The sequence below is a fragment of the Chlorocebus sabaeus genome, chromosome 9 (assembly GCF_047675955.1).
Source record: "Chlorocebus sabaeus isolate Y175 chromosome 9, mChlSab1.0.hap1, whole genome shotgun sequence".
Lineage (NCBI taxonomy): Eukaryota > Metazoa > Chordata > Mammalia > Primates > Cercopithecidae > Chlorocebus > Chlorocebus sabaeus.
Genome location: NC_132912.1, coordinates 73041264 through 73056896, shown reverse-complemented (window position 1 = coordinate 73056896; position 15633 = coordinate 73041264). Strand labels below are relative to the sequence as shown.

At 35.7% G+C, this 15633-nt stretch overlaps 1 protein-coding gene across 3 annotated transcripts in view; it reads right to left on the bottom strand.

Moving 5' to 3' along the window:
- Positions 1–15633, bottom strand: part of CTNNA3 (catenin alpha 3) — a 1853344-nt gene that overhangs the window by 1611989 nt on the left and 225722 nt on the right. For all 3 annotated transcript variants that reach the window (XM_007963302.3, XM_007963300.3, XM_073019108.1), the window contains one exon: positions 12664–12830. In XM_007963302.3, coding sequence (XP_007961493.1) covers positions 12664–12830 — 167 coding nt within the window. The remainder of the gene's footprint in view (positions 1–12663; positions 12831–15633) is intronic.

Here is a 15633-nt window from a genome sequence, read left to right as displayed (position 1 = left end):
TAAATTCCAGGACATTCAGTTCTTCAGGGATGAACTAAGTGGCTAGTATCATTATTTACAAAAGTGTCTTCAACTTGATGGAGCTTATGATGAGAAACAAAGTTCATATTTTTTATTTTTTTCTTTTAATTCCATTTTTCTATGAACTTTGTGAAGTCCCCTCATCATTACCCTGCTTAAAATTCTTTAATGGTTTCCCCTTAGCTTTCAGACTATAGTTCAAACTTTGCAACTTAGCACATAGACCTTTCAAATTAGGTCTGTGCCTACCTTTCCAGCTTCAACTCTTGTTCCTCCCACACAGTTTACCCTTCATCTCAGCCATTCAGGACTATTACAAGTCTTTCAGCATACATCCTCCTCTGCAGGTAAAACGTCCTCTGCCCCACTACCTTCTTTCTCTAGTCAACTCTCCAAACTCAGCCACATAGTATTCATTCAACATACCCTCTCTTAATACAATTCCCACCTTCATAACACTTTGTACCAACCTCTACCATAATAACATATTGTTAATTTACTTTTTATCTAGTCTGTAAATTCCAGGAGAGAAGGATCATTATGGTATTTTTAGAAATTTGAATCCCTAGCACATACTAGAGTGATGGTGACTGCCACAAAGTAAGCACACAAAAATAATGATTTGCTGAGGTGATTAATTAATTAATCAAATCAGAGATAACTGGAAAGATGCTGATTCTTTCTTTAAAAATAAAAATTTTACATGGTTTAAATTTGTATTGTCAAAGGTCATAAAATTTAAATTAAACAGGAGGAATAATCTCAAGAGATCTATTGTACATCATGGTGACTGCAGTTAATACCAATAAATTATATATATGAAAATTGCTAGGGTAAATTTAAGTGTTCTCACTACCAAAATATTGATAAGTATAAAAGGTAATGCATATATATTAAATAGCTTGAGCTAGTCATTCCAGAATGTATACATATATTAAAACATCATGTTATATACTATAAATGTATATAATTTTTACTTGTCAAAATAGGGGGATATAGAATGGATAGTTAATGGATATAAAAATAAAGTTAGATGGAAAAAAAATCTGGTGTTTGGTAGCACAATATAAAGACCATAGTTAACAATAATTTATCACATATTTCAAAGTAACTAAAAGAGTGGAATCAGAATGTTCCTAACACAAAGAAATGATAAATGCTTGAGATGATGGATATTCCAATTACCCTGATTTTACCATTACACATTATATGCTTTTATGAAAATATCACATGTACCCCATAAATAAGTACAACTATTATGTATCCATATTAATTAAAAATAAAATTTAAAAAATATATATGTTTGAAAAAAATTTTCTTCTTCCCTAAAATTTCCAATAGGAAATTCATGACAAATCAAAAGCAAGTGTGCCATATTTGTCTCTATTTCTTATTTCTCCTCTTATATCTTGATGTGGTTTGGCTGTGTTCCCACACAAATCTCATCTTGAATTATGACTCCCACAATTCCCACATGTCATGGGAGGAACCCGGTGGGAGGTGATTCAATTATGGGGGCGGGTCTTTCCTGCACTGTTCTCTTGATAGTAAATGAGTGTCACGAGATCTGATGGTTTTAAAAATGGGAGTTTCCCTACATAAGCTCTCTCATTGACTGCCATCATTCACATCAGATGCGACTTGCTCCTCCTTGCCTTCCACCATGATTATGCAGCCTCCCCAGCAAGGTGGAACTGTAAATCCATTAAACCTCTTTCTCTTGTAAATTTCCCAGTCTCAGGTATGTCTTTATCAGCAGCATGAAAACAGACTAATACAGTAAATTGGTACCAGTAGAGTGGGGTACTGCTGTAGATACCTGAAAATACGGAAGCAACTTGGGAACTGGGTAACAGGCAGGGGTTGGAACATTTTGGAGGGCTCAGAAGACGACATGAAAATGTGGGAAGGTTTGGAACTTCCTAGAGACTTGTTGAATGACTTTGCCCAAAATGCTGATATGCATATGGGCAATAAAGCCCAGGCTGAGGTGGTCTCAGCAGGAAATGAAGAACTTGTTGGGAACTGGAGCAAAGGTGACTCTTGTTATGTTTTAGCAAAGAGACTGGTGGCATTTTGCCCCTGCCCTAGAGATTTGTGGAACTTTGAACTTGAGAGCAATGATTTAGAGTATCTGGTTTAAGAAACTTCTAAGCAGCAAAGCATTCAAGAGGTGACTTGGGTACTGTTAAAGGTATTCAGTTTTATAAGGGAAGCAGAGCATAAAGTTTGGAAAATTTGCAACCTGACAATGTGATAGAAAAGAAAATCACATTTTCTGAGGAAAAATTCAAGCCAGTTGCAGAAATTTGCATAAGTAATGAGGAGCCAAATGTTAATCCTCAAGACAATGGGGAAAATGTGTCCAGGGCATGTCAGAGGCCTTCACAGCAGCCCCTCCCATCATAGGCCAGGAAGCCTACGAGGAAAAAGCAGTTTCCTGGGCCAAGCCCAAGGTCCCCGTGCTATGTGCAGCCTAGGGACTTGAGCCCTTTGTCCCAGGGCTCCAGCCGTGGCTGAAAGCTTCCATGTGGTGCTGAGCCTGTAAGTGCACAGAAGTCAAGAATTGAGGTTTGGGAACCTCTGCCTAGATTTCAGAGGATTTATGGAAATGCTTGGATGTCTAGGTAGAAGTTTGCTGCAGGGGCAGGGCTCTCATGGAGAACCTCTGTTAGGAGGTATGGAAGGAAAATGTGGGGTTGGAGGCCCAACGCAGAGTACCTACTGGGGCACCACTTAGTGGAGCTCTGAGAAGAGGGCCACTATCCTCCAGACCCACCCCAGAATGATAGCTCCACTGACAGCTTGCACAGTGCGCCTGGAAAAGCCACAGACACTCAATGGTAACCCACGAACGCAGCCAGGAGGAAGGCTGTACCCTGCAAAGCCACAGGGGGAGAGCTGCCCAAGACCATGGGAACCCACCTTTTGCACTAGCATGATCTGGATGTGAGACATGGAGTCAAAGGAGATCATTTTGGAGCTTTAAGATTTGACTGCCCTGATGGATTGTGGACTTGCATGGGGCCTGTAGCGCCTTTGTTTTGACCAATTTATCCCCTTTGTAACAGTTGTATTTACCCAATGCCTGTACCCTCATTGTAAGGGAGGAGACCACCCCTCATATCATCTTACGCCCAATTTCTGCCTTCAAAGAAAGAAGAAGTAAAAACTAAAAGGAAATGAAATCCACAGGGAGACAGCCCAGTGCCACACCCTGGGCCTGGTAGTTAAAGATCGACCCCTGACCTAATCGGTTATGTTATCTATAGATTACAGACATTATATAAAAATGCACTGTGAAAATCCCTATCCCGTTTTGTTCTGACCTAATTACCAGTGCATGCAGCCCCCAGTCATGTACCCCCTGCTTGCTCAATCATGACCCCCTCGCACGCACCCCCTTAGAGTTGCGAGCCCTTAAAAGGGACAGAAATTGCTCAATTGGGGAGCTCAACTCTTGAGACAGGAGTCTTGCCGATGCCCCCGGCCAAATAAACCCCTTCTTTAACTCAGTGTCTGAGGAGTTTTGTCTGTGGCTCGTCCTGCTACAATCGTATCTAGGAAGTAACTAACTTGCTGTTGATTTTACAGGCTCATATGCAGAAGGGACTTGCCTTGTCTTAGACGAGACGTTGAACTGCGGACTTCTGAGTTAATGCTGAAATGAATTAAGACTTTGGGGGAATGTTGAGAAGGCATGATTAGTTTTGAAATGTGAGGACATGAGATTTGGGAGGGGCTGGGGGCAGAATGATATAGTTTGGTTGTGTCCCCACCCAAATCTCATCTTGAATTGTAACTCCCACAGTTCTCACATGTCATGGGAGGAACTGAGTGGGAGGTAATAGAATTAAGGGACCAGGTCTTTCCTGCACTGTTCTCATGATAGTGAATGAATCTCATGAGATCTGATGGTTTTAAAAACAGGAGTTTCCCTGAACGAGCTCTCTCTTTGCCTGCCGCCATCCACGTAAGATGTGACTTGCTCCTCCTTGCCTTCTGCCATGATTGTGAGGCCTCCCCAGCCATATGGAACTGTAAGTCCATTAAACCTCTTTCTTTAGTAAATTGCCCAGTATCAAGTATGTCTTTATCAGCAGCATGAAAACAGACTAATACACATCTTAAATACCAGTCTCGACTTGCTCTTTTTCTTTACATCTTAATATGCTTTTACATATTTTGCCTAAGATCTTCCACAAAATATACATAGCTCCTAACAGCTCTTAATTATACAGTAATTTTCCCTTTATCAGCTGCTGATATCTTCAATAATAAAAGGCTTTAGAAACTCTTTTTGTTGGTACATATCTGCCTTTTAAATAGAGGGTGGCCTCAAAAAGTCTCAGCTGCCAATATGGTAGTGTGATTTTTCTGTCAAAATAAATACTCATCACAGTCAGAATTATTGTTTGTCCACAAATGCTTTATAAAATTATGTGACAAATGTTAAATATACATTTGACAAACGTTGTTAAATTCTGGAGCCATTTCTTGTAACATGTTGGTCTATTACCTAATCCAAAGGGATCAACATTCCCAAAACAAGTAAAACCTGACTATGGTATGATAAATGGAAAAAGTTAGAAAAGTTAGTTCAACTCAATAGTCAAATTTCCCTTCATTTTTAGGAATAAGTACATCATTTCACTCCAAGGGCCAAAAAGTGGGAGCAAGATACCACAGTGGAGAAAGATGGAACAGGAAAAGAAGGTGAAAGAGAACTCATACCAGTTCTTGCCAAGTAATTCATGTCAAATATCATTCAGTCTTCACAAGACCCTTTCAAGGTATTCAGAATAAGTTATATTCTCCCCATAACTCAGAAGAAGAAACCAAAGCTCACAGATTTTTAACCTTCCCAAAATTACCTGGCTAATCAACAACACAGCTAGGATCCAAGCAAGGTCTCCATGCTGCCAAAAGCCATGTTTTCTCCCCACAATGTCATGACCCAGTAAGCAGAAGCCATCCAAACCTATTTTCTTCCAAATAAAATTGACCCTTAGAAATCCAGATGCCAGGCGGGGCACGGTGGCTCACACCTGTAATCCCAGCACTTTGGGAAGCCAAGGTGGGCAGATCACCCAAGGTCAGGAGTTTGAGATGAGCCTGGCCAACATGGCAAAACCCTGGTTTTACTAAAAATACAAAAATTAGCCTGGCATGGTGGTGCATGCCTGTAGTCCCAGCTACTTGGGAGGCTGAGGCAGGAGAATCGCTTGAACCTGGGAGGCGGAAGTTGCAGTGAGCTGAGACTGCGCCATTGCCCTCTAGCTGTGCAAAAAGAGCAAATCTCTGTCTCAAAAAAAAAAAAAAAAAAAAAAAAAAAAATCCAGATGCCAATAAAACAAGATGTGGAATCCTAAGAACAAATAGTACAGAAAAGCTTGAAACACTTGAACAGTATCAAAGAGAGAAACATTTTGACTTAAATTCCTATAAAAAAATTTATAAATAATGGTGACAATAGAGCCAAAATACCTTTCCAAGTTTCTATAATTGATGAAATACTGAAATATCAGCATTTTTTTTCCCTGTGTCCCCTATTACCTTTCATTTGGACATGTTTTCCCCAAAACAACATACACATTTCCTTAAGGAACTAGACACATTTAAAAGTGCCATGTCAGGAATCCTTGATTATTTAATTTGGCAGTACTTGTCCGTTTCGGGGTTGCTCAGTGACCCATGTTTACACTAGTTGGTGGTCTCAGACTATGTCCTTGGAAATGTTCTATTGTAATTGCTTCTCCTGTGGCAGTCTCAGTGGAGAGAGTATAATTTAACAGAAATAAGAAAGCTTTACAAAATCAGGAAATATATAGATACATGCCATTAAAAGAGAGTAACATCTCATTTATCTGACATCCAAAAGGAAATATACTTCAAAAGGGTTGAAAAAAATCTGGTATGTAGGAAAAGTCATAAGAAGGAAAATAAGTTTGAGACCAGTCTGGCCAACATGGCAAAACCCTGTCTTTACTAAAAGTACAGGAATTAGCTTGGCATGGTGGTATACACCTGTAACCCCAGTTATTCGGGATTATACTCGAAATATACTTCAACAGGGTTGAAAAAAATCTGTTATGTAGGAAAACTCATAAGAAGGAAAATAAGAGTAAGACCACTTAAAAAACATTGTGAGCTCAGAGGAATTCTTTAATGCTATGAAATAAAGAACAAAAACAGAAAATGTAGCAGGAACTTGTGTAAGTGTCAGGAGGGAAAAAAAAAAAAAAATCCAGAAGCCTGCATGAAATAGTAAAGATGGAGGAGAAGAAAGGCAGGCCTTGGTCCATTACATGCAAAATAAGGGCAAGAAATAAAAAGGCAGTCCTCTGTTTTGGGAGAAAAAAAAGTGTGTGCCCAGGAGAAATTCACATCTTTAAAGTGGACACCCTTCTCCCACCAAAAATCTATAATAGATTATTATATAGTAGGATTGGGGAGTGTGGTGGCTGACTACAGAATTCTTCTTAGGAAGGGCACTACCTATACAGAAGAAAATACCTTAATGAGTAATTTAAGGTGGGTAGAGATATCCTAAGGACACAAATAAGCAGGGGCCAAGTCGAGTGCTAGAGAGATAACTATTCTCTACTGCATTCCCATAAACAGAATTTAGAAGTCTGAGGGAAAGTAGCTAGTGAGAAAAAATGTGGAAGGGCAATGAGATGGAGTTGCTAAATAAGATTTTGAAGATTTCTAACATACAAATTGAAGCCACTTAGAATATATTGTTGCAATATAGAAATCCCTCCCTTCCATCTTCCTGTAAGTTTCTGTAAGGTTTACTATATTCACATATTCTGGCCTACTCTGGTAGGGTTAGAAAATGTGTGCGTGTGTGTGTGTGTGTGTGTGTGTGTGTGTGTGTGTGTGTGTGTCTATTTGTGAAAGGGGAAAAGGCCAACTCCAGATTCTGGGTGAACATAATGTAGAATAGAGAAAGAAAGACAATCTATAAATGAAAGTAATTCAGTGGAAGCAAAAGCTTGGAGCCAGAGTTGAACCTGAAAATATGAGCTCCCAAGGAATTTGCAGAAATTTGGGGGAGAACATTATACTTGATAGGACACAGAATGAGGGTTTAAACTAATTATATTGAGATCTTAAGTGCAAGAAGATCCCAGCAAACAAGTGGTTCTGCATCATAAGTAAGTGGATTATGAGTAATTTTAAAAATGAAAGTCAGAACAAAAGAAAAAAGAAAAGCAGGCAAGCAATGGTCACTTAGAGCTCTTATTGAGTCATTAAAAAGCAAGTCATGCCAAACTAATTTCATTTCCTTTATAACTGAGATTACTAGACTGATAAATCTACAATGCCACAAACAATATATCTTGATTTCAAGAAGGTCTTTCAAGAAGTGCTTGAGGAGGTCCACATAAAAGCTTTGCAAACTGTGATCTCCTTCCTCATGTTATTTGCCATTTACTTTCTGTGTCTAATCACATCAACTTGGAATCCTAGGACACAGCAGAGCAAACTTGTATTCCTGCTTTGCCAAACTCTTGCAATCATGTATCCTTCATTCCACTTATTCATCCTGATTACGGGAAGGAAGAAGCTAAAACAGACCTCTCTTTTGGTTTAGTGGCAGGTGACGTGCTGAGTGAAAGGACAGAAACTCTCAACTCCATAGATTCACAAGGGGAGCATCGTGTGTCTTCTAGCAGAAAATAAACTAATGGTGTCTGAAACATTGTATATTTCTATCGGTTTTTCCATAGCGTATGTGCTTGAGTAATTTCAAAAGATACCTAGAACACTCTTTTATGTATATATGTGTGTGTGTATATATATATGGGTGTATATGTGTATGAATAACAACATTGACCATAAATTATGAAGCTGAGTATATTTCACATATATAATGTATGCATATTTTATGATAGTTCATTGTATGATATTTCATGTGAAGCATTTATTATCTCTATTTATAATTAAGAACTTACAGCTTTTATGAGGAAATCATTGCTGTTTTCCATTGTAATTTGTACCCCATATATGTAGTACTTAACTATCATTGTTTGAACCTCTAAAGTTTTGAATTGTAAAGACGTTCAGTTCTAAATCAATGATGAGAATGTATCTCTGGGTAGGTTTTGTTTCATTATGAATTCTTATTTTATATTTAATATAAAGCAAATAGAATTTTTGTTAGATAATGTTGTACACAATAAAATTTGAGTGACGAAAAAAAAAAAAGGAAGAAATAAAGAAGCATGGTTTATACAGCAGCCCAATGAAGCAAGCTTGAAGCTCATTTCAACAACTTTACTCAAAGGGTGTTCATATTTGATTGATACTATCTAAAAGAAAGATATACTGTTTTCCATGTCATTAAACAATTTTTCGTGACTAAATTTGAAAATGATATAAGGTTAGGAAAGGAAGACAAAATCGAGAGTCAAAGGATCCTGATGAACTATAACAAAAAGCTAGAATTAATAAGATAAAGTTCAATGAATATAAATGTAACTTCTACCTTTACATATTTTTTTAAAAACTAGTATCAGAGGAGGAAGACCTGGATTAGGAGTAGTTTGAGCTCAGAGAGTTGGAGGTTTTAATTGTTTTCAAAATCAATATGAACCAACAACATGACAAGGCTATTGTGATAGGTAAGATCATGTTAGACATTAAATCAGGGATGCAATTGTACATTTATATCACAGAATGTTCACATCAGAGAGTTTGTTTTGATTTCAAGACATTGATTTCAACATTTTATGGAAGTTACCTACAATCCAGAGTGCATAGAAAAGGATTTACAGAGATGATTGGGGGACTTCTATTTCTTGTAATGGCAAATTAGAAATTCAGTCTGATCCTCTGCTGAAGGAAACAAATAAGGTTTGATGATAAAACAACTCATCTTAAAAACATCAAAGAGCTAATAAGGCAGTGAGAAATTACCTGAAATGGGTTTCAGAAGAGGCAATGTTCAGTATCCAATCAAAAATAGCCATTCACATTCTAAGTCAAGACACCATGAGCAAAAGCAAGGAAAATGATAGCAGAAGCAGGCACCCCGGGAATCCAAACACCAGAGTTCTCAAACCTTCTGGATCAGACAGTTCTGCTCACCATGTCGAGTAGATCAAAATAAAGACTGAAAATTTCAGCAGGAAACTAAAAGTCATACAAAGAAAGATAAGTCAATTTGAAAAACACATAGAAATTCTATGGTATTTAGAGTGGTCTGGAACTACCATATAAGGAACATTCAAAAGTCAAAAAATTTTCAGCCTAGAAAAGGGGAGACATAGGTAAGTCCCAAGAGTAATCATCAGTTATTTGAAAAGAGCTTTTTCTATTGCCTTGATTCTGTGTTGCTCCAGAAAGCAAAACTAGACCCACTATTTGAAATAGCAGGGAGGCAGTTTTAAGCTCAGTTTGAGAAATATGTCTCCAACAATTAGAATTGTCCAAAATCAGCTTCACTGTCTGAGAAAATTGAGATTGTTATCATTGTTAGTGATCATCTACTGTTAGGCAGTTGCATATACTGCATATTATCAGAGAGTCTTTCTACTTCATGTAAAATATCAAACTGTAAGGGCACTGAAGTTTCTCCACTATGATTCTTTTGATTCCAAGTAGAAGCTAATATTATCATAAACATTATCAGAAAAATTCCAAACTGACATTTCCCAAAGTATGGTTTCAGAAAGTCCCAGGATTAATATACTATGGAAGAGTTCTGGGGTCAAAAACATTTGGGAAATTCTGAGTTAAGCAGAGTTAAACAGGCTTCTTCGTGGCAATATTTCTCAACAACTTTAATGTGCTAATGTGCATCAAAACATTCATGGGAATTTATATGTGCAGCATTGATAACTTACAAAAAGAAACAACTTTTTTCCTTTTCCATATTTTCAAGACATGTTCTACAGAATACTTTTGGGGAAATGTTGGGCTAAATAATTCTAATCTTGATGATCTCAAAAACAATTTAGTGGTTTTCATTCTACATGAAGTCTTGAAAAAATTGAGTTGATAATATGATTCATATATAAACTTTTCGTGAGGATGAAACCATGAAAAACTATCATAATTTATCACAAAAGATGTTCCCTTCTCTTTGATAAGATGCCACTTCCTTTTTCATAACATATCACTGTTTTACTACACATACTTATATGTGACATATAATCTAGTTGAAATTCAGGCTCTAAGTGTGAGAGAGGATGGTTAGAATTTAAAACACCTTCTGGCATATCTAACTTACTTTAACAACTGGTTGTAGGTCCATGAATTTGCCAAAACTTTTAAAAGCTGTTTGTAGTTAAAGCTGTTCTAACTATTAGGGTAGTAAGCTCCAAAAGTTTTAATTCTTTCCTGTTGCCTTGAGCAAGTTACTTAAATTCAATGTGCCTCAGTTTTCTCATGTGTTAAATAGAAATCATGATCATAGGGCTGTCATAAGAATTGAATTAAAAGAGATAATCCAGCACAGTGTTTGGTACATTATAAAAACCCAATAAATATTAACTCTAATTTTTACTGCAAGAGGTACTTTGCTTTTGTTTGATCTACAATGCCATCCTGGTTCATTTGCATGGCATAATGTAGGTGAATTACCTACCTCCGTGCCTAACTCCTAGTGGACACTCAACTAAAATGGTAGTGAAGGTGGTTTTATTCTTTATATACAGTTACTTCCTAATTGGTTATGAAGGTGGCAGTTTTCATATTACAAAAGTCCTGCATTCTGCCCTATCTCAACAAATCTAGAGTCTAAAACAGGAATTATTGGGTCATTGGAACTAGGTATTACCACGTCACTGGAACTAGGAATTACCTGCCACTTAATCTTTTGTACCCATTTCTTTTTTACAGCATTTGTTAGTGTCTGTATTCAAACATGAGACAAATGAATCTCAGAAATGTTCAGTAATTTGTCTATGGTTATTAAACAAACCAAGAAGCAAGTAACAGAAACCTTTGCTCAATTATGTCACCTACAAATCCACTACTAAACAGCTGCTGGTGATGAAAACAATTCCCTTTCCTAAAAAGCTACTTAAACTAAAAAAAAAAAAAAAAAAAAAAAAAGGATCTAATTGCTCTTTTTACTGTAATAAAACTATCAGTTCAGTAATTTGTCTATGGTTACTCAACAAACCAAGAACCAACTAACAGAAACCTTTGCTCAATTATATCACCTACAAATCTTCTAGTAAACAGCTGCTAGTGATAAGAACAATTCCCTTTCCTAAAAAGCTACTTAAACTAAAAAAAAAAAAAAAAAAAAAAAAAAAAAAAGGGATTGAATTGCTGTTTTTATGGTAATAAAACTATCAAAAGAAAAAAATGGAAGTACAAAGAGAGGGTCACTCTAGTGTTAAAATAAGCAATAGTGAATACAAGAAAGATATGGCCAGGTGTATTGGCTCACACCTGTAATCTCAGCACTTTGGGAGGCCAAGGTGAGAGGATCATGAGGTCAGGAGTTCGAGACCAGCCTGGCCAACAGAGTGAAACCCCATCTCTACTAGAAGTAAATAATACAAAAAATTAGCCAGGCATGGTGGTGTGTGCCTGTAATCCCAGCTATTTGGGAGGCTAAGGCCAGAGAATTGCATGAACCCGGGAGGCAGAGATTGCAGTGAGCCAAGATGACCATTGCACTCCAGCCTGGGCGAAAATGTGAGACTCCATCTCAAAAAAAAAAAAAAAAAAAGAAAAGAAAAAGACAAAGACAAAGACAAAAAGAAAGATGCAAAGAAAGGTTTAGTTTAGCAGTTAGAGAAAATTATTTTGACAAGAAGGTTAATCAAATAAGACCATTGTTTGCTTAATAGAGTAGTGATAGTAAAATCACAGACACTTTATGAAAATGCAGATGTATTTATAGACAGAGTATAAGGGTCCTTTTCAAGCAGAAAATACAACAGATATAAGAAGAGTTCTTTGCAACCTTTTCATCTGAACACTACTAATGATCTGGTCAAACTAAGAAAACAGACTTTAATAAAATTCTCTTTCTACTAAAAATGTGCTAAGTGGGTTTGTCTGAAAAAATAAAGCATTCAGGATATCTTGCTAACTTTGTACCATACTAGTTAATGTGCATTATTTACTTGTATTAAATACATGTCTACGTTTTCCTAATGGATTACTACAGACATCACAAACTACCTGTAAACATGCACTCTTTATCCTGAATCAAGAGGACGTGGCAAAGTAGAATTCATTTACAAACCAGGATAAATTTCCAAATGTCTTAAGCTTTTTCTATTTTTCAAGTCATTTATACTCATATGTTTATTATATATTATCTATATAATGATGTTATTTATTTATAGAGAGCATAGTTATTTAAATGATGTTATTTATTTATAGAGAGCATAGTTATTTAAGTGATCAAAAGTCTATAACTTTTCCTAGCCATTTCCTTATAAGCAAGCCATCTTTTGTTTAATTTCCCATTGGCTTTAGAACTAACTCTGGCTTCCTTATTTTGAGGTATACATTAGTCTTCACAACCCAGTCTAGTCTGCTTCTGAAGGGGTGATGTTAAGAAATGAGAGTGAAGCCAAGATGCACTAGGATCGACGCCAGGTTCAGAGAATGAAATTAGAAGTGAAGACAATGCCAAGGTAAACTAAACCATCTTTTACTTACAGCTGACACATGTTGCAAGAGGCACATGACATCAATCATGTCCGCAAGGATAAGGAGTCTCGTCACTGCAGCCAGCAAGGCACGGGCAGCTTGAACCACAGCCTCCCTTTTTGGGAGAAAACAGGGGTCATCTGTAAATCTCTCAGCTGATACTTTCAGAGCTTCACCTGAAAAATACAACCCCAAATAAGTTATACTTTAAGTTTCAACTATGCCTATTTCAGAATTTATCAGCTAACCTAATTCCAAGTAAATTCCAAGACTAAGCATAATATAAAAATATTGTCAGTTGACAACTGTCAACACATGGTTTCTCAATAAACAATGCAGTTTCAAATTAACATTTGTTTCTGACAAATATTCTGGAATTAAGAAGCATGATATCATTTTCCTGCAAGAAAATTGTGCTCAATTGACTAGGAACATCTAGTAAAATTGCTGTCAACTTCTGCTTTTGCTGAATCTCGTTTCTTGTAAAAGGTTTTATTGCTAAAGCTTCAATCATAAACAATCCTGCTTATAAAAACAAGGTAAATCTTTATTGAGTTGGAAAGTAACTCAACGGATGTTAGAAAAGAGGTAGTCTTTAAGATAATAAGACTGCAGCTCTCTGATAAAAGTTTAACATAGGCAAATTTATTCTAAACTGTCAATATAATGAATAAACTATATCCTAGATTTAGTCACAGAAATAGTACTTCATAGTGCATAATTGTTAAAGAATATTGTGTTCACTATTTTTAATGGCTTTTCATTTAAAATATATCTTGTTATTAAATATGTATTCATTCATTATTTTACGTTCCCAGTTCAGAAGAGTATAAAATGAAAACATTTAATAAAAATCTCTCTTTACTCCCATCCAATAGCATAATTGATAATTACCACATCCACTATTTTTTTAAAGTTTTTAAATCTAAATTTATTTTTATTATAAAAGTATTATAATACATGTCCATTACTTTTAAATAATTCACCACACCAAAGAACATCAAGTAAAAATTTTAAAAGTCTCCAAACTAATCCCCCAAAGCACCAACTATTCAGCTCTTGTATCTGTCCAGAAATTTTTACATGAATGTATGATTTATGTGTATAAGTATATATAGATACATATGTTTTATATACATAAATGTATACATGTTTTATATATGTATGTTTTCTGAATATATTCATATACATTCATATATACAAATATATGTTTTATAAAGAGAGATTTAATAAGAAAACATAGTTATTGTATATGTTATAAGGAGAGAAGATAAAAATATAGAGCCTTTAACAAGTAGTATCCTACTAGAGAGATTTTCTATAATTTCTTCTTGCTTATCAATTTATTTTCCTTTCACACTGGGAAACAGATGATCAGCAGGCAATATAGCACAAGAATTAACAGTGTGTACTCTGGAGCCAGACTGCTTCAATGTCTCTGTCCTAGTATCTTAATCAAGTCATTTAACATCATTACTCTTCATTTTCTTCTTTTTAAAATTAATAATAATAACTACTATTTTATGAGTATGAAATAAGAGTACATAAGGCATATTTCATTGATACACTGTAACTTATTTTACCAGGCCCTTAATGAACACATAAGTCATTTCCAACTTTTTCCTATTTCATATAATACTATAGAGAATGCCCAGGACATATATCTTTACATGCACGAACAAGTTTAGCCATAGGATAAATTCCTAAAAGTAGAATTCCTGAGTCAACAGGCAAATGAATTTTAAGTTTTGTTACATATTGCCACAAAATTCTCCAAAATACAGTCATCCCATCAAAAATATACAAAAGGGTCTGTCTTATCCGTTTATGGATTACATCCGTAAATATTTTAGTTTTCATTGACTCATGAACCTTAGCATAAAGAAAACTGAATCAATTATTTTACTAAATAAAATAAAGAATACTGTTTCTTATAATTGACAAAACTTGTGAGGAGGGTCTAAGACTGTCTCAACATGTTAGTATGTCTCATTTAGATCTCTTTAGCAATACCAAGTGAGGAACTATGACTCTAGATACTTCTGAGATCAAATTCTTATATGCCCCATCTAGTTCTGGGACCCTGGACACTAAATGCCTTCAATGTCTTTATCTAGAGAAAGGGGTAAAAATATGATTTATCTCACAGTGTCTCTTGGATGCTTAGATGAGATAGTTCATATAATATATTTAGCACAGTATTTAAACATGGAAAGTACTCAACAAAGATTAACTGTTACTTTGGGGAAATTTTCTAATAGAGATGGTAAATTTTTAAGACCAATAGGTGGGTGATTTTCATGTGCTTCTCTGCAAGTCAGAATTGCTGCTATAAGACTGTGAAAAGGTATACTGACCTCCAAAATTTAAAAAGCAGATGAATGCCTGCAAAAAAAGATTAATTTTTTATTGTTGTGATTCTGACTTGGAAAGTTATAATAGCCTCTTTAGAATACTGTCTTTGACTTCACATACTAAAACTAAATATATATCCAAAAATTACATATTTTTTACTCTAAAAATGTTAGAATGTTGAACAACTGGCTGAAGAGCCATATTCAGAAAGAGATCATTTAAACAATTATTATATTCTTGTCTTTGTTAAGGGAATATGAAAAGCCAGTCAGGTAGCTCTGTTGGAAGGAGAAATGTCACCCCCAAAATACATTAATAAAGATGCTATAACTTAAATTCTTATTGCTGGACTTGTCCCTAATTTCCTCAATATTCGTAACCCTTTTCAGCTGGTTTCAGCCCACACTCTGGTCTTAAGTTAAACATCACTTCCTATGGGAAGCTTGGACCCCCCATTACTAAGATAGGTCTTACAGTAAGATTCTATGCTTTCTACCATAACCTTCATAATTTATTATAACAAATTGTATCAAAACCTGTCTTTCCTTCTGGATCAAAAAACTAGTAAGTGCAAGAGTTGCATTGGTCCTGGTCACCACAGCATTCCCAGGATCTAGAATAGTG